The sequence below is a fragment of the Oncorhynchus mykiss genome, chromosome 4, assembly GCF_013265735.2.
Source record: "Oncorhynchus mykiss isolate Arlee chromosome 4, USDA_OmykA_1.1, whole genome shotgun sequence".
Taxonomy (NCBI): domain Eukaryota; kingdom Metazoa; phylum Chordata; class Actinopteri; order Salmoniformes; family Salmonidae; genus Oncorhynchus; species Oncorhynchus mykiss.
Genome location: NC_048568.1, coordinates 26,497,267 through 26,517,254, shown reverse-complemented (window position 1 = coordinate 26,517,254; position 19,988 = coordinate 26,497,267). Strand labels below are relative to the sequence as shown.

The following is a 19,988-nucleotide window of genomic DNA, read 5'->3' as shown; positions in this document are numbered from 1 at the left end:
AAATGAAATACAACATAAGCATAAATGAATAGATGGATGGACCGAGATGAAAAGAGATGAGGCCACTAGAAAAGAGACAGAGTAATCGACAGCCAAGCCCAGTGACCTACACCGGGACACATAGAAATGTCACGCTTTGCTTCAAAATCCCAATTGTACTCAATCTGTTGCTATAACAAGAATATTGTGTGCCACATTTGTTGTCAGCGGCGATGGTAACCCAGATGCTGTTTGGGTGTCTCTTTGACCGACTAGACCCTCGTTGTGTGAAGAAGCGGCGAGGTCGGTGGTGGTGAATCAAGTTTTTGTTTTTGTGTGCCGCCAGGCAGCCACACAACATGGGCTTGTGGGTAATTTCTTCCTCTGTTTACATTCTTGAGTAAAGTGTTCAGGTTAAGGGCCATCTCATACTCTCTAAACAGAATATGCACAAGGATAAGCTCTCTCCTCTCCCCGTCTGCCGTGATGAGAGATCGAGAGAGGCCAGGAGCCATGGAGACAGCAGGGTAGAGAGATGAAGACAGAGCAAAAGAAAGAGATCATCTAACATCTTTATTCACATGCTTTTAGATGTCAATTATATGTTAATTCACATGCTTTTAGATGTAAATTATATGTTAATTTGCATGATTTTAGATGTAAATTATATGTTAATTCACATGCTTTTAGATGTCCACACACCTTTGTTAATTAACGTGCTTTTAGATGTCCACACACCTTTATGTTAATTCACATGCTTTTAGATGTCCATACACCTTTATGTTAATTAACATGCTTTTAGATGTTCACACACCTTTATGTTAATTCACATGCTTTTAGATGTCCATACACCTTTATATTAATTCACATGCTTATAGATGTCCATACACCTTTATGTTAATTCACATGCTTTTAATGTCCATACACCTTTATATGTTAATTCACATGCTGCTTTCTGTTTTCTGATTCATCCTCTCCCCTCCCAGTCTTTCTTGCCAGATTCACTCATCCTCACATCCCCAGTAACAACCACACTGATTGCTTTTGACAACGAGAGGCAAAAAAACATTGAATAAAATATAGATTTTTGTAAATATCCATTAACCCCAGTACTGTTTTCTCCCTCAGGCTTAATTTATAACATGCTTCCCTCAGCTATACGTTTTCTCCCTCAGGCTTCATTTATAACATGCTTCCCTCATATGTTTTCTGCCTCTTCTTGGATCTGGAGTGGGTAGCGGGGAGGGGGTCATGAATATTTTGGGATAGAAGGTTAGCGGTTAGCTCACGTGTCTGCACATACACACACGTGTCGCTGCGTGCGAGCCTGTCCCAGAGAATGGATTGCTATGGCGCCAGAAAAACACAACTGATCAAATATTTAAACATCTGATCATTACCTTTCTGCTTGCTGTATAATTAGACACACTAATTCCATATTCCCCCTCTGTGTGTGTGTGTGCGTGTGAGAGTTTGTTTCTGTGTGTGTGTTTGCAAAGCTTCACTCTCTTGTATTTTGTTGTATCCGGCCACCTCCCTCCAGTTCTCTCGTCTTGGGCACAAACCATGGTGCCAGATTGAATCCATAGCCTTTGAATGGAAATGCTATGTTTTGTGTTGGACATAGAGCTGTCCCATCATCTCAGAGGAGATAAGTGCTTGAAAGGCTACTGCTGTTACTTAAACCACCGCTGGACCATCCACGTTATGTAGGGACAGAAGATGGATGTACACTTCACCTTTATTGTTGTTCGTATTCATTCTCACTCTAGTCTCTTGTGGTGACAATCACAGGCGTTCCAGTCTGTAGTTTTCCTATGTGGCTTTGTGTTTGCTGAAAAGCCATCTATTTTCTCCCTGCGGACTACAAAGCACACCTCCCACAGTAAACTACACTTCCCACGTCTAGTGTTTCTCAGGAGGGGAGGATGTGTTGATATGTTCTCCTCAGGTTTGGTCCCTGGTTAGAGGAAGGGGGTACAATCTGAACAGTTGCACAGTACAGTTGGAGAGCGCTTGAGGAGGTCTAGTCGGAGTTGTTCAGGATGATTTCATACTGTTTGTTTGTCTCCTTTCATCCCACTCCTCACTGTTACCTCTAACCTTTTGACCCCTAACATTTGACCCTTGCCCCCACACAGGACTTCCTGCAACAGTCCATGAGAGAAACCTATGGACTCAACCTGGCCGCGCTCCCTGCCGAGGAGGACATGCTCATATATGAGAGGTGAGACACACACACACACCATGAAAACGAGGGGCTTCCACGCATCATGTGAGACTGAGTCAGGTGTTTGATGATTGACTGTATGCCGTAAAGATCGATCTTCACACTGCTGTCACACTGAGTATTGCATTTCAACCCCTGTGAGCTTCTGACCTACTGACACAAAACTGCCCAAACGTCTAATCATGACGGAGACTCGTTTCGTTATGAAAGTGGTCCCCTGTGAGACAAACGGAACTGATGATCAGCCAGTCTGATTCTGATCCTTTTCTCTGGACGGTTGATAATAGAAGACATCCTGTCCTGAAGACGGGTACAGGCCGTCCCATAGTCACTATTAGGGTGATGTTCTAAATGGACTCTGTCAACTGGAGAACCGCACACTAATGACCTCATGACCAGGTGAAAAATCTGTCCATATACCCGTTGAGCAAGGCACTTAAACATAATTTACTCCAGGGAATCCTACTACTATGGCTGACCTTGTAAAACAACAAATTTCACTGCACCTATCCGGCATATGTGACAATAAAACCATAACACCCAAACCCTTCAATTAAAACCATTTTGCCCCTAAAACACGCTGAAACAAATCCATTTGTTCTTGAACACAATGTTGTTCATTGGTGCGCATTACAATAAGGATTGTAAGTCATTAGAATAATTCTCGCTAAGTGCATCAAGGTGTGACACTGTCTACAGTTGTGGTCAAAAGTTTTGAGAATATTCATTTTCAAAGCCGGCTGCCTCAGTTTGTATGATGGTAATTTGCATATACTCCAGAATGTTATGAAGAGTGATCAGATGAATTGCAATTAATTGCAAAGTCCCACTTTGCCATGCAAATGAACTGGATCCCCAAAAACATTTCCACTGCATTTCAGCCCTGCCACAAAAGGACCAGTTGATTCTCTCGTTAACACAGGTGTGAGTGTTGACGAGGACAAGACTGGAGATCACTCTGTCATGCTGATTGAGTTCGAATAACAGACTGGAAGCTTCAAAAGGAGGGTGGTGCTTGGAATCATTGTTCTTCCTCTGTCAACCATGGTTACCTGCAAGGAAACACGTGCCGTCATCATTGCTTTGCACAAAAAAAGCTTCACAGGCAAGGATATTGCTTACAGTAAGATTGCACCTAAATCAACCATTTATCGGATCATCAAGAACTTCAAGGAGAGCGGTTCAATTGTTGTGAAGAAGGCTTCAGGGCACCCAAGGAAGTCCAGCAAGCGCCAGGACCTTCTCCTAAAGTTGATTCAGCTGCGGGATCGGGGCACCACCAGTACAGAGCTTGCTCAGGAATGGCAGCAGGCAGGTGTGAGTGCATCTGCATGCAAAGTGAGGTGAAGAATTTTGGAGGATGGCCTGGTGTCAGGAAGGGCAGCAAAGAAGCCACATCTCTCCAGGAAAAAACATCAGCCTGATATTCTGCAAAAGGTACAGGAATTGGACTGCTGAGGACTGGGGTAAAGTCATTTTCTCTGATGAATCCCCTTTCTGATTGTTTGGGGCATCTGGAAAAAAGCTTGTCTGGAGAAGACAAGGTGAGCGCTACCATCAGTCCTGAGTCATGCCAACAGTAAAGCATCCTGAGACCATTCATGTTTGCGGTTACTTCTCAGCCAAGGGAGTGGGCTCACTCACAATTTTGGCTAAGAACACAGCCATGAATAAAGAATGGTACCAACACATCCTCCAAGAGCAACTTCTCCCAACCATCCAGGAACAGTTTGGTGACGAAAAATGCCTTTTCCAGCATGATGGAGCACCTTGCCATAAGGCAAAAGTGATAACTAAGTGGCTCGGGGAATTTTGGGTCCATGGCCAGGAAACTCCCCAGACCTTAATCCCATTGAGAACTTGTGGTTAATCCTCAAGAGGCGGGTGGACAAACAAAAACCCACAAATTCTGACTAACTCCAAGCATTGATTATGCAAGAATGGGCTGCCATCAGTCAGGATGTGGCCCAGAAGTTAATTGACAGCATGCCAGGGCGGATTGCAGAGGTCTTGAAAAAGCCTTTGACCCTTATAAAATGCTTGTAATTATAATTCAATATTCCATAGTAACATCTGACAAAAATATCTAAAGACACTGAAGCAGCAAACTTTGTGAAAATTCATATTTGTGTCATTCTCAAAACTTTTGGCCACGGCTGTACACAGTCTCTCAGCTCCTCATTCACATATAATCAAACGAGTAGTGATGAACACTCACAGCTAATGTTATACACTTTCCAAATCATGTCCAATTAATTGAATTGACCACAGGTGGACTCCAATCAAGTTGTAGAAACATCTCAAGGATGATCAATGGAAACAGGATGCACCTGAGCTCAATTTTGAGTCACATAGTAAAAAAATCTGAATACTTGTGGAAATAAGGTGTTTTGAGATCAAAGTGCTAGCTACATGTAGAGACGTGTACACATTTGTACATTTAGTTCATATCCTTTGCTGGTTAGTGAGTTAATAGCCCAGTTCTAAATAATTTGTAGTCAGCAATGGGGGAGTGATTGCTTCCTACAAGAGCACAAAACGTGTGCATTTCTAGACATTTTTGAAAAGCGAGTCAGGTACAGAGCTTTTTTGTGTGTGTTGTATTTTGAGACAGGCTTCAATAAGCTAAGTAGCCAATAGGTAGAAGATAACATAATTTGTCTGATTCCCTGTAATAATGGTATGGGAATAATGCTGCATTTTATTTGTAAAGTGGTTTCTTGCATCAAACAACAACATTTTGTGTCACCTTGTCTGAAGGACAAGTGGATGAACAGGTTAATGTCAAGCTCGGCTTGTTTTTTTCAACAGTCTCATGGAATGTAGGCCTAAACTGAACAACACACATTGGCTACTTCTGTAGGCTGAACGATAACAGCTATTTCCATGTTAAAATGTTGTTGGATGGTTTTTATGGTAGGCCACTCTGCTATACCTACATTATGATCAAATAGCCACAGTAGGCTACTTGACCACTGTTAAAATAAACTTAGTGGGTACAACCTCAGTGTTCACAGTAAAAAATGGTTAGAGCTCTGTCAAATTGGTTGTTGATCTTTGCTAAACAGCCATTTTCAGGTCTTTCCATCGATTTTCAAGTAGACTTAAGTAAAAACTGGATCTCGACCACTCCGGAACATTCACTGCCTTCTTGGTAAGCAACGCCAGTGTAGAGTTGGCCTTATGTTTTTGGTTAATGAAAGGTAAATAATCTCCTAGTGTCTGGTGGAAACAGACTGAACCAGGCTTTCCTGTAGGATTTTGCCTGTGCATAGATAGTCCTTAAAGATTACAAGCATACCCATAACATGATGCAGCCACCACTATGCTTGTAAATATGGAAAGTGGTACTCAGTAATGTGTTGTATTGGATTTGCCCCTAACATAACACTTTGTATTCAGGACAAAACTGAATTGCTTTGCAGCATTTTTTGTAGTATCACTTTAGTGTCTTGTTGCAAACAGGATGCATGTTTTACCCATCTACCAATAGATGCCCTTCTTTGCAAGAATTTGGAAAACCTTCCTGGTCCTTGTGGTTGACTCTGTGGTTGAAATTCAGTGCTCAACTGAGGGACCTTATAGATAATTCTGTGTGGTGTGAAGAGGGATTAATTCAAAAAACATGTGAAGCACTATTATTGCACACAGAGTGAGTCCATGCAACTAATGTGACTTGTTAAGCACATTTTTACTCCTGAACTTATTTAGTCTTGCAATAACAGAGCAGTTTAATACTTATTGACTCAAGACATTTCAGCTTTTTGTACATTTCTAAACATTTCTAAAAACACGATTCCACTTTGACATTATGGGGTGTTGTGTCTAGGCCAGTGACACAAAAATCTAAATGTAATCAATTTTGAATTCAGGCTGTAACGACAAAATGTGGAAAAAGTCGAGGGGTGTGAATTCTTTCTGAAGGCACTGTACATACTGTGCCTGTAGGACACATACAATGAATGGCTCATTAATATGTACTGAATGATCATATCTATAATCCCCCTTCAGAAGTATAGTTCTGCTCTCATCATCCGAGCTTTTCACCATGTGTTATGGCAGCCTATACTATAGTGGCCATCAGTGTAGGGATGGAACTCAGGACACAGAGGGGTACCTCAGGTTAGCTACGGCCATCTCTTCCTCAATGAACAACTAAGTGTGTGTGTTGGGCCTTTGAAGACCCTTGGAGCTTAATCCCACCAGAACACACACACACACTCACGTCTCCCTACCTGTGGGGCGTCCTGATGGAACCACAGAAATGGAGAGATTAATCAGGCCAGGGGAACAATAAAGTTGTGTGTTTCTCGCTCTCCCCTCACAGCCCTGTATTTATAGGTGCTGTTTGTCATACTGTCCTTTGTTCCTGTGTCCTTCTGTACCCCGGTCACTCAGATATCACATTTTGGAGGAACTGAACACAGCCATTGTATAGTACTGGGAACTATTGTATGAAGATAATTATTGGTTATACGTCACCTTGCTTTTACCTTAACCAGTGGAGGCTCCTCAGAGGAGGAACGGGAGGACCACCCTCAGTGAATTTCGTGAAAATATAAATGTTAAAACATTGAAAAAGTGATCTTTTTTAGATAAAACTATACTAAATATATTAATGTCACCAAATAATTGATTAAAACACATTGTTTTGCAATGAATGTCTTCAGTAGCCTCAACAGCACTCTGTAGGGTAGCACCATGGTGTAGCCAGAAGACAGCTAGTTTCCCTCCTCCTTTTGGTACATTGACTTCAATACAAAACCTAAGAAGCTCTTGGTTCTCACACCCTTCCATAGACTTACACAGTAATTATGACAACTTCCAGAGGATGTCCTCCAACCTATCAGAGCTTTTGCAGCATGAACTGAAATGTCCACCCAATCAAAGGATCAGATAATGAATCTAGTACTGAAAGCATAAGCTACAGCTAAGTAGCACTGCATCAAATATGGTGAGTAGTTGACTCAAAGAGAGAGAGAGACAATAGTTGAACAGTTTTCAACAAATTCATTTCTTCAAAAATGAAGGAGAAGCATGCGAGATTCTGTACTTTTTTTATTTTTTCAGTTTCACTTAGCTAGCAAATGCAGCTGGCTAGTTTAGTTACTCAAACACCTGGCTCAAACAGAGAGGGATGCTATGTTAGCTTGCTGCCTATGACTATCCAACACTGGAACTCTTCCAAGTCAAGGTGGGCTTTTGATTTTATTAATGTATTGCCGCTGGAGCCTGCCGGTGTAACTGCTTACTGTGACTGTACACTGTAACGTTACTGTATGAATGTAGCAGGTTTACGAATGAGTTAGTCCTATTAGCTATGTTGACTAGGACGTTACTTTAGCTAATATGGGGACAACTATGTAGGCTGTGTGTAGTGGTTATGAGATGGTTTGGCTTGGAAAGTTTTCTTTCGCCTGGTCACATACAGCTGAAGTGTTGTTCATTGAAGTCTACAAACGAAGGGAAAAGGTGAGACGAGAGTGCATAGAGGCAAGAAGGAATACAATGTGAACTGTTTGTGTGATCAGGGGTGTCTTCATTCCATCGATTTCTGTTGATAAACGTTTCTTAAACGGATGCAAACGAAACGGGGATAAAAACCTGAATTTGTCAATAGAAACTCTTGTTTGCAACTGTTGGACTAATGATTACACCCTAGATAAGCTAGATGCAGGCACGAGATCTTGTACAACGCTCTGTACTACTCCCTTCACAGAACCGTGCAAACTGGCTCTAACCAGAATAGAAAGAGGAGTGGGAGGCCCCGATGCACAACTGAGCAAGAGGGACAAGTACATTAGTGTCTAGTTTGAGAAACAGACGCCTCACGAGTCCTCAACTGGCAGCTTCACTAAATAGTACCCACAAAACACCAGTCTCAACGTCAACAGTAACGAGGCGACTCCAAGATGCTGGCCTTCCAGAAATATCAACTCAGATTTATGAACATTGTTTGGGATTCTGTGTTTTTCTATATATTGATTACTATTTTTCAATGTTACTTTTAGTTTGGAATGAGATGTTTGACGAGCAGGCGTCCACATACTTTCCTAATTCAATGTTAAATATTTGATACAGTGGTGTCTAAAAAAAAAAGAGGTGTGATGCTACTTACGTTATCTGAAATGTTTGGTGATGTTTGGGTCTCCGTGGTGATCAGCTGTTTAAACACTGACTGTGTGTGTGTTGTTCTGCAGGTTTGCCTATCTGGGTCAGAACCAGCACAAGTTGGAGAGAACCGAACCCTCAGTCCTGGAGAACGCCATCAACGTGTAAGTTGAGCGTTTAACACACAAACAAGTACACTGTCTAATACTATTCTAATGAACAGATGGATACAGGCCTTTTCAGACGACTGGAAAAAATGTAATAACACATTCCTTTCTAAGTGGTCCCAAAGGGGCTTGTGGACTTGTGCTGCCTGCCTCTCCACAATTTCTCTCTTCTTATTATTGTCTATCCCCTCCCTCTATCCTCCTCAGTGGTATTCTCTCATCAGTGGTAGCCTCTCGCTCCCGTGTCCTTCTGACCCACCCAAGTGCACTGTGAACCGGGGGTTTAGAAGTGCCAGCACTCCAACACATGTTAAAGCAATGTGCGCTACGCACGCACACACACACACACCATCTTATAAAAGCTTATGAACAACAGTCTCCTGGGAATAGGGTTGCAAAGCTACTGGTAATTTACTAAAGTTACTGGAATCTCTGCTAATATTGGTAATTAACAGTTCATCTATGGTAACTTTAGTCATTTATACTTTGACAAAAAAAAAAGTTGATATAGTATTCACTTTTATATCTGTGTCGATATTGTCCATGAGTTTCTAGTGGATAGACCATATGGTTATTGCCTAATTGATTAAAAAAAGCATCTGATCAACAATGTAATTATTTTTAATTAACTTTTCCAACTATTGACATTTTTCACCACTGCCACCAGTTTGGCACCAAAACATTTACAACAAAGACATGACATAGTAAATAAAAGTATGTACAAAATATATGTATTATATTTATATACTGACAACTCATATTAAGTACCAATGGTAACCAAGTTGATGGTTTTATATTTAGGATAATGTTTTACAACTTTTCATACATACAGTTGAAGTCGGAAGTTTACATACACCTTAGCCAAATACATTTAAACTCAGTTTTTACAATTCCTCAAAACAAATCCCTGTCTTAGGTCAGTTAAGATCACCACTTTATTGTAAGAATGTGACATTTCAGATTTGATTTCTTTCATCACATTCCCAGTGGGTCAGAAGTTTACATACACTCAATTAGTATTTGGTAGCATTGCCTTTAAATTGTTTAACTTGGGTCCAATGTTTCCAGTAGCCTTCCACAAGCTTTCCACAATAAGTTGGGTGAATGTTGGCCCATTCCTCCTGACAGAGCTGGTGTTACTGAGTCAGGTTTGTTGGCCTCCTTGCTCGCACACGCTTTTTCAGTTCTGCCCACACATTTTCTATAGGATTGAGGTCAGGGCTTTGTGATGGCCACTCCAATACCTTGACTTTGTTGTCCTTAAGCCATTTTGCCACAACTTTGGAAGTATGCTTGTGGTCATTGTCCATTTGGAAGACCCATTTTCGACCAAGCTTTAACTTCCTGACTGATGTATTGAGATGTTGCTTCAATACATCCACATAATTTTCCTCCCTCATGAAGCCATCTATTTTGTGAGGTGCACCAGTCCCTCCTGCAGCAAAGCATACCCACAACATGATGCTGCCACCCCCGTGCTTCACGGTTGGGATGGTGGTCTTCGGCTTGCAAGCCTCCCCCTTTTTCCTCCAAACATAACAATGGTCATTATGGCCAAACAGTTCTATTTTTATTTAATCAGACCAGAGGACATTTCTCCAAAAAGTAGGATATTTGTCACCATGTGCAGTTGCAGACCGTAGTCTGGCTTTTTTATGGCGGTTTTGGAGCAGTGGCTTCTTTCTTGCTGAGCGGCCTTTCAGGTTATGTCGTTTTACTGTGGATATAGATACTTTTGTACCTGTTTCCTCCAGCATCTTCACAAGGTCCTTTGCTGTTTTTCTGGGATTGATTTGCACTTTTCGCACCAAATACGTCTGTCTCTAGGAGACAGAATGCATCTCCTTCCTGAGTGGTATGACGGCTGCATGTTCCCATCGTGTTTATACTTCGGTACTATTGTTTGTACAGATGAACGTAGTAGTACCTTCAGCCGTTTGGAAATTTCTCTTGTGGAGATCTACAATTTTTTTTCTGAGGTCTTGGCTGATTTCTTTTGATTTTCCCATGATGTCAAGCAAAGAGGCACTGAGTTTGAAGGTAGGCCTTGAAATACATCCACAGGTACACCTCCAATTGACTCAAATTATGTCAATTAGCCTATCAGAAGCTTCTGAAGCCATGGCATCATAATTTTCGGGAATTTTCCAAGCTGTTTAAAGGCACAGTCAACTTAGTGTATGTAAACTTCTGACCCACTGGAATTGTGATGCAGTGAATTATAAGTGAAATAATCTGTCTGTAAACAATTGTTGGAAAAATGACTTGTGTCATGCATAAAGTAGATGTTCTAACCGGCTTGCCAAAACTTTTAATGACTCCAAACTAAGCGTATGTAAACTTCCGACTTCAACTGTACATGTGATATGAGTAATGTAAGATATGTAAACATTATTAAAGTGGCATTGTTTAAAGTGACTAGTGATCCATTTATTAAAGTGTCCAGTGATCGAGTCTCAATGTGGTCAGCCTCTCGGAGTTAGTGATGGCTGTTTAGCAGTCTGATGGCCTTGAGATAGAAGCTGTTTCTCAATCTCTCGGTTCCAGCTTTGATGCACCTGTACTTAACTCGCCTTCTGGATGATTGCGGTGTGAACAGGCATTGGCTTCGGTGGTTGTTGTCAGTCACAAAGAAGATGTCCTAACAGACTTGCCAAAACTATAGTTTGATAACAAGACATTTGTGGAGTGGTTGAAAAATGATTTTAATGACTCCAGCCTAAGTGGATGTAAACTTCTGACTTCAACTGTATTTTTTTTAAGGCCCAGTGCAGTGAAGAATTAGATGTTCTGTTTTTTATACTAAATGCTAATGCTTTATGCTAAAGCCCTTTTAGTGTAAGAGCTGTTTGTAAAGACCCCCTGAAATGTCAGCCTTTGTTGGTGGGATGGAGTTTTGACCTGCCTGGTGACATCACCACTAGTTAATAGACCCATAAGAAAGAGGATTCCAAACCTCTCTGCCAATAGCAGGTAGTTTTCAGTTTTTCCCCGCCCCACTCAGATCACTACCAGACAGTCGTAGCAAAATTCTTGCTTGAGAAATTGCAGGGGGAAATTGGGAGAGAGGGATGGGCAAAACACTGTATCCTTGTGTTTGCTTTCTATCCATCTCCCCCTCCTTCCCTGGCACCCCACTCCCTCCATCCACAGCCTCATCCCCCTTGAGACCTGTCTCACCCATTGACTTAGGCATGGAGGGGATAATATTACATGAGGACAGACTCTACACTCACAGACTCCCAGTACAATCTTGATCACATTTATCCTAATTTAATTTCCTCTTCCAGTAGCCCTTTCCACTCACAACACCCGTCATCCCATATACGGGTTGAAAATGGCTGATTTTCTCATTGATAAGTGCCTAAATTGGAACGCAGTAGCTGTACAGTTACATGCTATATGGGACATCAGCGCTCATGTTCTCGGCTTGAGGAAATGAAGCAAGCACACTTGTATATCTTTTGACTGACAGTCGTTTTAAACTTGAGAACCACTCTCAACAAGAACATGCCCGCAGCCCTCCCACTAATGGGCCTACATTTGTATGTTTGTTGTTGTCTGAGTGAGGTAAATGTGGAAGGCGACATGTCGTGAGGAGTCTGTGTTTTAAAAGACGAGTCGGTAAGGGTTATATTAAATACAGATTTAATGTCATAAAAGCACACCACACACCCGTGATTCCAAATCTGCAATTCATATCATATTTAATCCACAGTTACATGGATACTCAGAGTTGTCCTGAACAGAAGGCACGATACTTTGGCACCGATTCTATATGTATTGCGATTCTCATGATTCTATATGTATTGCGATTCTCATGATTCTATATTTATTGCGATTCTCATGATTCTATATTTATTGCGATTCTCATGATTCTATATTTATTGCGATTCTCATGATTCTATATTTATTGCGATTCTCATGATTCTATATGTATTGCGATTCTCATGATTCTATATTTATTGTAAGTCGATGTTCCAAACATATTTCTCACCATATGTCTGCTGCAGAGGAACAAGAGAAGCCATGAGAACGTTTTGTTCAGTCATGGAAAACAAATTGGCTTCCTAATTAACAAGGTGAACAAGGTTCTCAAAATATGTGTACATGTATCTATCCCCCCACCCATCACTACTGCCTGTTAGATCTAGTGGACAAGCCGATTGGGTTGTAGCACCCTAAAATCCTGCAATCCTCTGGTCCAGGGTATTCAACTCTTACCCTACGAGGTCCGGAACCTGCTGGTTCTACCTGAACATTAATTGCACCCACCTGGTGTCCCAGGTCTAAATCAGTCCCTGATTAGAGGGGAACAATGGGGAAACAAAGCAGTGGAACTGAGTTTGAGGGCTCTGTTGTGTGTGTCTGTGTGGCATTAGACTTCTTAATGGGTTCACGCAATCACACCTCCACAGTCACATCCTTAATGTAGGATAATGTTAATTAGCTGTGTGTGTGTGTTTCTCAGAGGTGAGGGTGGTCTTCTAATACCTCAATCCTTCATCACCACCCACACACCTGCCCTGAGTGCATTCACCCTTTCATAGAACCCTTGTTCATCTCCACAGCCTGTTGTCACGGTAACACTCTTTCGTCTCATCCATCTCCTGGACGTTGAAGTGGTTGACGCATAGCAATCCATCTACACACACACTCACACAGACACACTTGTTGCTCTCTTCCTGGCTCAGTTTGATTGAGGCTAGAACAATAAAAGTCTTCAGTACCTTCCATAATAACCATGGCGATAATTAGTCTGAATAGGGGAACTTTCAGAGAACCCTTAGAGAGGTTTGGAGGGTTAGATTGTTTTTGTTTTCGCTGCAAAAAATATAGACTGGAGACAGGATGGAAGGAGAGCCACGTGTGTTATCAGGGTCTATTTACTGAATCAACGTGTTGCTGTGGATTCACATCACTGTAGAGATCAGTCAACCTCACAGCCAGAGGTTCCAAAATCTGAGGCAGAAAGGGAGCGATACGGAGAGAGAGACACACCAAATGAGACGGAAAGAGACAGCAATAGGGAGAGCGAGGCTGGTAGAGAGAGAAACCTCAGATCCGTCTCACAGGAGATTGAATTCGAATTTTGAGATATTAATTTGAATGACAGTGGACAGTGGAGCTCTAGATAAGCTGGTTTCTTTCTCTCAGGCAGTGCAGAAAAGGTCATGTATTTCTTTGCAGAACGTGTGTGTGTGTTGACCTCACATGCGCTTGGTAGTAGGAACCAGCCATCAGCATCGTTGACCTCACATGCGCTTGGTAGTAGGAACCAGCCATCAGCATCGTTGACCTCACATGCGCTTGGTAGTAGGAACCAGCCATCAGCATCGTTGACCTCACATGCGCTTGGTAGTAGGAACCAGCCATCAGCATTGTTAACCTCGCATGCACTTGGTAGTAGGAACCAGCCATCAGCATCGTTGACCTCACATGCGCTTGGTAGTACGAACCAGCCATCAGCATTGTTGACCTCACATGCGCTTGGTAGTAGGAACCAGCCATCAGCATCGTTGACCTCACATGCGCTTGGTAGTAGCAACCAGCCATCAGCATCGTTGACCTCACATGCGCTTGGTAGTACGAACCAGCCATCAGCATTGTTGACCTCACATGCGCTTGGTAGTAGGAACCAGCCATCAGCATTGTTGACCTCACATGCGCTTGGTAGTACGAACCAGCCATCAGCATTGTTGACCTCACATGCGCTTGGTAGTAGGAACCAGCCATCAGCATTGTTGACCTCACATGCGCTTGGTAGTACGAACCAGCCATCAGCATTGTTGACCAGCCATCAGCATTGTTGACCTCACATGCGCTTGGTAGTACGAACCAGCCATCAGCATTGTTGACCAGCCATCAGCATTGTTGACCTCACATGCGCTTGGTAGTACGAACCAACCATCAGCATTGTTGACCAGCCATCAGCATTGTTGACCTCACATGCGCTTGGTAGTAGGAACCAGCCATCAGCATTGTTGACCTCACATGCGCTTGGTAGTACGAACCAGCCATCAGCATTGTTGACCAGCCATCAGCATTGTTGACCTCACATGCGCTTGGTAGTACGAACCAACCATCAGCATTGTTGACCAGCCATCAGCATCGTTGACCTCACATGCGCTTGGTAGTAGGAACCAGCCATCAGCATTGTTGACTAGCCATCAGCATTGTTGACCTCGCATGCGCTTGGTAGTAGGAACCAGCCATCAGCATTGTTGACCTCACATGAGCTTGGTAGTAGGAACCAGCCATCAGCATCGTTGACCTCACATGAGCTTGGTAGTAGGAACCAGCCATCAGCATTGTTAGCCTCACATGTGCTTGGTAGTAGGAACCAGCCATCAGTATTGTTGACCTCACATGCGCTTGGTAGTAGGAACCAGCCATCAGCATTGTTGACCAGCCATCAACATCGTTGACCTCACATGCGCTTGGTAGTAGGAACCAGCCATCAGCATTGTTGACCAGCCATCAGCATTGTTGACCTCACATGAGCTTGGTAGTACGAACCAGCCATCAGCATCGTTGACCTCACATGAGCTTGGTAGTACGAACCAGCCATCAGCATTGTTGACCTCGCATGCGCTTGGTAGTAGGAACCAGCCGTCAGCATTGTTGACCTCACATGAGCTTGGTAGTACGAACCAGCCATCAGCATTGTTGACCTCACATGAGCTTGGTAGTACGAACCAGCCATCAGCATTGTTGACCTCACATGCGCTTGGTAGTAGGAACCAGCCATCAGCATTGTTGACCTCACATGCGCTTGGTAGTAGGAACCAGCAATCAGCATTGTTGACCTCACATGCGCTTGGTAGTAGGAACCAGCCATCAGCATCGTTGACCTCACATGTGCTTGGTAGTAGGAACCAGCCATCAGCATTGTTGACCAGCCATCAACATCGTTGACCTCACATGCGCTTGGTAGTAGGAACCAGCCATCAGCATTGTTGACCAGCCATCAGCATTGTTGACCTCACATGAGCTTGGTAGTAGGAACCAGCCATCAGCATTGTTGACCTCACATGTGCTTGGTAGTAGGAACCAGCCATCAGCATCGTTGACCTCACATGCACTTGGTAGTAGGAACCAGCCATCAGCATTGTTGACCTCACATGCGCTTGGTAGTAGGAACCAGCCATCAGTATTGTTTACCTCACATGCGCTTGGTAGGAGGAACCAGCCATCAGCATTGTTTACCTCACATGCGCTTGGTAGTAGGAACCAGCCATCAGCATTGTTTACCTCACATGCGCTTGGTATTAGGAACCAGCCATCAGCATTGTTTGTCAGTAAACTTTCCAAATGTCGACAAAATGAAATACGCTAGACAAGGTAGGATATTTTAGTGTCTGTAAAGTTAATTATGCGTGAAATGACGGTTGAAATACCTTTCTGCTCAAATATTGATGTAAACTTGGAGTCGAGCGATGATATGTTTTGTGGTCCTCCCACTACGACCCGGGAAACCACGCAGTTTATTTAACTACAGATGAAACCAGTTTTGATGAACTTCACAGGGTGGGGAAAGTGCACGGTGATCTTGATGCTGCTTTCCAATAAATATTGAGGGTCTTATTCTGGTGACTTGATGATCGATGCTTGACTGCCGTTTCACAAATAAAAATAATCTTGCTCTTTTTTTCCATTATAGGAATCTCATATAGATACCCTACCCGCACTGTAGGCCTATCGCCGAGCTGTTGGCTAGAGCACACGTGCAAAGACCAGGCACATTCACTATATAACACAACATGCTTTGTGACAAAACCATCAGTAGTTGAAAATGTGATGGAAACCCATTTACTGACTTGTATTGTTTATTCGGTACATGGGAATTTAACTGCAAAAGTTATTCTTATGTGCACTACATCATCCCGCATATATTTTTAGCCACAAAAAGTATGTTTCATAGAAACAACTCTACTTGGAAAATGTACATTGTTTTTATCGGGATTTTGTCACCAATTGGATGGAAACCTTGCTAGTGTCTTCTCTCTTCACGTATTCACCGACATTTTCCTCTCGGGAGAGGAGAGTTTCCACACCTCAACTGTTTCTCTCTCTCAGGCGCCCAGAAACCACACAGAAACACACACACTCGATTCACAGCCAGGGACTAGGGGGACAGGGGAACCAGTAAAAAGAGTGAGAATGAGAGGACAAAGAACAGAAAAGTAATTTGATTTACTACAGAGGAAGTGGGTCATCAAACGTGCTGGGACAACTAAGAGGAAGACCAGTGTTGCTACAGGAAATAGTGCTAGGAAAGGTGGAACATGTGAAACGATTAGGTTGAGTTCTACTCCACTTCCTGGTATTGTTCATCCTAGCTAACTTGTGACTGTTTGCTTTGCTCTGACTCACCCAAAACACTTGTCACAAGTGCTTCTCTATCAAGACTAACTACTGTACATCACTCAGTGATCCACTGGAAGCCTCACTGTGTTGTCTTGGTGACCTCTCAGCCAACATCCGCTATCAGAGGTCAGTTTAGTACTGTGTGCTGAGTGTACATATCAAGCTCTTTTACAATAAGAGAGTTGTGACCGCCAAGCAGAACAGACACATTGTACCTCCACATCCACATGTTGTTCTTTTTCAGTCATAAAAGCACTTGATGTTAAGTCTAGCCCAATGGCCGGCCCCATTGCTCAACACTGGCTTTTTACTAAAGTGCTCTGCTCTGATGAATTCTGTGTCATTCTGTCATGTCGTGTATTCTGTGATGTTCTGAAAGCGGGGGGGGTAGTGTTGAGTGCTGTGAGAAAAAGTGGTCTATGAAATGTCTGTATAGTGGGTATGTGCATGAGGCTGGTGGGTGGGGTGGGGTTGTGGTGTGGTGTGGCCACCCTCCAGAAGGATGACTTGAGAAACCTGAAGTAGCTAATGAGCTGTGTAGATGACTGAACATGCGAGGGGTTCAGCTTCCACACAAGTTATTATTAGTGATTACCAGGGCTGTAGAAATACCAACATTTCTCTCTCCCTCCCTGCATCCCCAATAATCTACAAATCTGTCTTGTGACCCATTCTCTTCTTTTAGGAACACGTTTCAGTTTAAAAATGTCACTTTTCTGCAGAACACATTTTGGTCTGTTTAGCTTAGTTATCTTACATGTGAATCACTACTACCTACAGCTACTGTACCACAGTAACTTATATCCAGCATGAGTTTAGCATTTGTTTTATTTTTCACCTCTCCCTCTTATCTCTCTCTCTCCAGTGTTCCTGTGTCATGCTTTACGACTGACAGTATATACGAGGTGTCGTCTCCGCAGGTGGACAGGGACAACAGGGAGGTGTTTGAGGGCCACGTGCTAACTGGCCTTGGCCAGGTGAGATCACTGTGCCGAGAGGACATACTCATGTACAGAGAGTATATCAAGAACAGGTACATGTGATGTGAGAGGCTCCATAACCATAGAAATAGAATGAATAGAATGGTCATCCCCATTAAAGTCAATGATGGCATAATGGGTGGACTGGTGGCCATTGTGAGTGTACCCATAAGGAGCAAAGCAGGAAGTAAAAGCAGGAAGTGTGCGATCAATCTGTGATGTGATCTGTTAAGTCAACTCAACTGACATGACAAAAAAAATAGATTCCATTGTAAGAGCCACATCAGTTAGCATCATTTGAATTAACATTCTACATTACCATGGAAATTATTTAATCAACAGGCAGCCATTACAAGTGTACCCATGAGTTTACCAGTCATATTGCCAGGGTCAGAGATTCAAAGCCTGTTCTATTCATTCTATTTCTATGGCCATAACCAACTCGCAACCATCGATCAACCACATCTCAACGTTGGATCAACCACGCTCTTGACCACAGCCCCATTACCTGCAAGGAGAGTGGATTGTGGTTTCATGGTATACAGTGGACTCCCAATCAAAGGCTTCTCAGGCTGATGAGATGACCGTTAGTGAATGTTTCCAGAAGAGGCAGGACAATATTCCTAGTCTGTTTTATGACTTCATATTTTTCAGTAGTTATTTTAGAGTGACAGCAGTAAAGGATGAAAACAGGTTATTTATTTCAGTTATTTTAGTCATGATCATGTATGGCTTCCAAGGTTAAACAAGTGTTTCATTGTTTTCTTTTTCTCTCTCTTGCCATTTTAAACACATCCCTGTTTTTTTTTTATGTAGCTTTTGAGTTTTACACACATTTAGCACAGCTGTCGTTTTTTCTGTTTGGATGTTGGACAAAATAAACGTATCATGTTTACAAAACTAATTGATTTAATTCCATTTCATATAAATAATGTTTTTTATTTAGCTTTCTTTAGAACAACTGCCTATCTAAATACTGACGGTGAATAAGTGTGTAACACTCTGTCTGAATGTGTGTCTCTCCCTCGATCTCTGTCTCTCTGAGTTTGTGTGTGTGTGTGTCTCCCTCGCTCTCTGTCTCTCTGTGTGTGTGTGTCTCTCCCTCGCTCTCTGTCTCTCTGTGTGTGTATGTCTCTCCCTCGCTCTGTCTCTCTGAATGTGTGTGTCTCTCCCTCGCTCTCTGTCTCTCTGAGTGTGTGTGTCTCTCTGTCTCTCTCTGTGTGTGTGTGTCTCTCCCTCGCTCTGTCTCTCTGAGTGTGTGTGTGTCTCCCTCGCTCTCTGTCTCTCTGAGTGTGTGTGTTCTCTCCCTCGCTCTCTGTCTGAATGTGTGTGTCTCCCTCGCTCTCTGTCTCTCCGAGTGTGTGTCTCTCCCTCAATCTCTGTCTCTCTGAATGTGTGTGTCTCTCCCTCGCTCTCTGTATCTCTGAGTGTGTGTGTGTGTCTCCCTCGCTCTCTGTCTCTCTGAGTGTGTGTGTCTCTCTCGCTCCCTGTATCTCTGAGTGTGTGTGTCTCTCTCGCTCTCTGTATCTCTGAGTGTGTGTGTCTCTCTCGCTCTCTGTATCTCTGAGTGTGTGTGTCTCCCTCACTCTCTGTCTCTCTGAGTGTGTGTGTCTCTCACTCTCTGTATCTCTGAGTGTGTGTGTCTCCCTCACTCTCTGTCTCTCTGAGTGTGTGTCTCTCCCTCGCTCTCTGTCTCTCGGAGTGTGTGTGTGTGTGTGTCTCCCTCGCTCTCTGTATCTCTGAGTGTGTGTGTGTCTCCCTCGCTCTCTGTCTCTCTGAGTCTGTGTGTGTCTCTCTCGCTCCCTGTATCTCTGAGTGTGTGTGTCTCTCTCGCTCTCTGTATCTCTGAGTGTGTGTGTCTCTCTCGCTCTCTGTATCTCTGAGTGTGTGTGTCTCCCTCACTCTCTGTCTCTCTGAGTGTGTGTGTCTCTCACTCTCTGTATCTCTGAGTGTGTGTGTCTCCCTCACTCTCTGTCTCTCTGAGTGTGTGTCTCTCCCTCGCTCTCTGTCTCTCGGAGTGTGTGTGTGTGTGTGTCTCCCTCGCTCTCTGTATCTCTGAGTGTGTGTGTGTCTCCCTCGCTCTCTGTCTCTCTGAGTCTGTGTGTGTCCCTCGCTCTCTGTCTCTCTGAGTGTGTGTGTGTGTCTCTCTCA

General features: G+C 43.2%; 1 protein-coding gene across 2 annotated transcripts in view; it reads left to right on the top strand.

The window, feature by feature from the left end:
* Nucleotides 1-18,741, top strand: part of fig4a (FIG4 phosphoinositide 5-phosphatase a) — a 104,836-nt gene extending 86,095 nt beyond the window's left edge. For both annotated transcript variants that reach the window (XM_021600720.2, XM_036976023.1), the window contains 3 exons: nt 2,121-2,206; nt 8,410-8,484; nt 17,723-18,741. In XM_021600720.2, the coding sequence (XP_021456395.1) occupies nt 2,121-2,206; nt 8,410-8,484; nt 17,723-17,900 (339 nt within the window). In that variant the 3' untranslated portion in view covers nt 17,901-18,741. The remainder of the gene's footprint in view (nt 1-2,120; nt 2,207-8,409; nt 8,485-17,722) is intronic.
* Nucleotides 18,742-19,988: the final 1,247 nt, after the last annotated feature.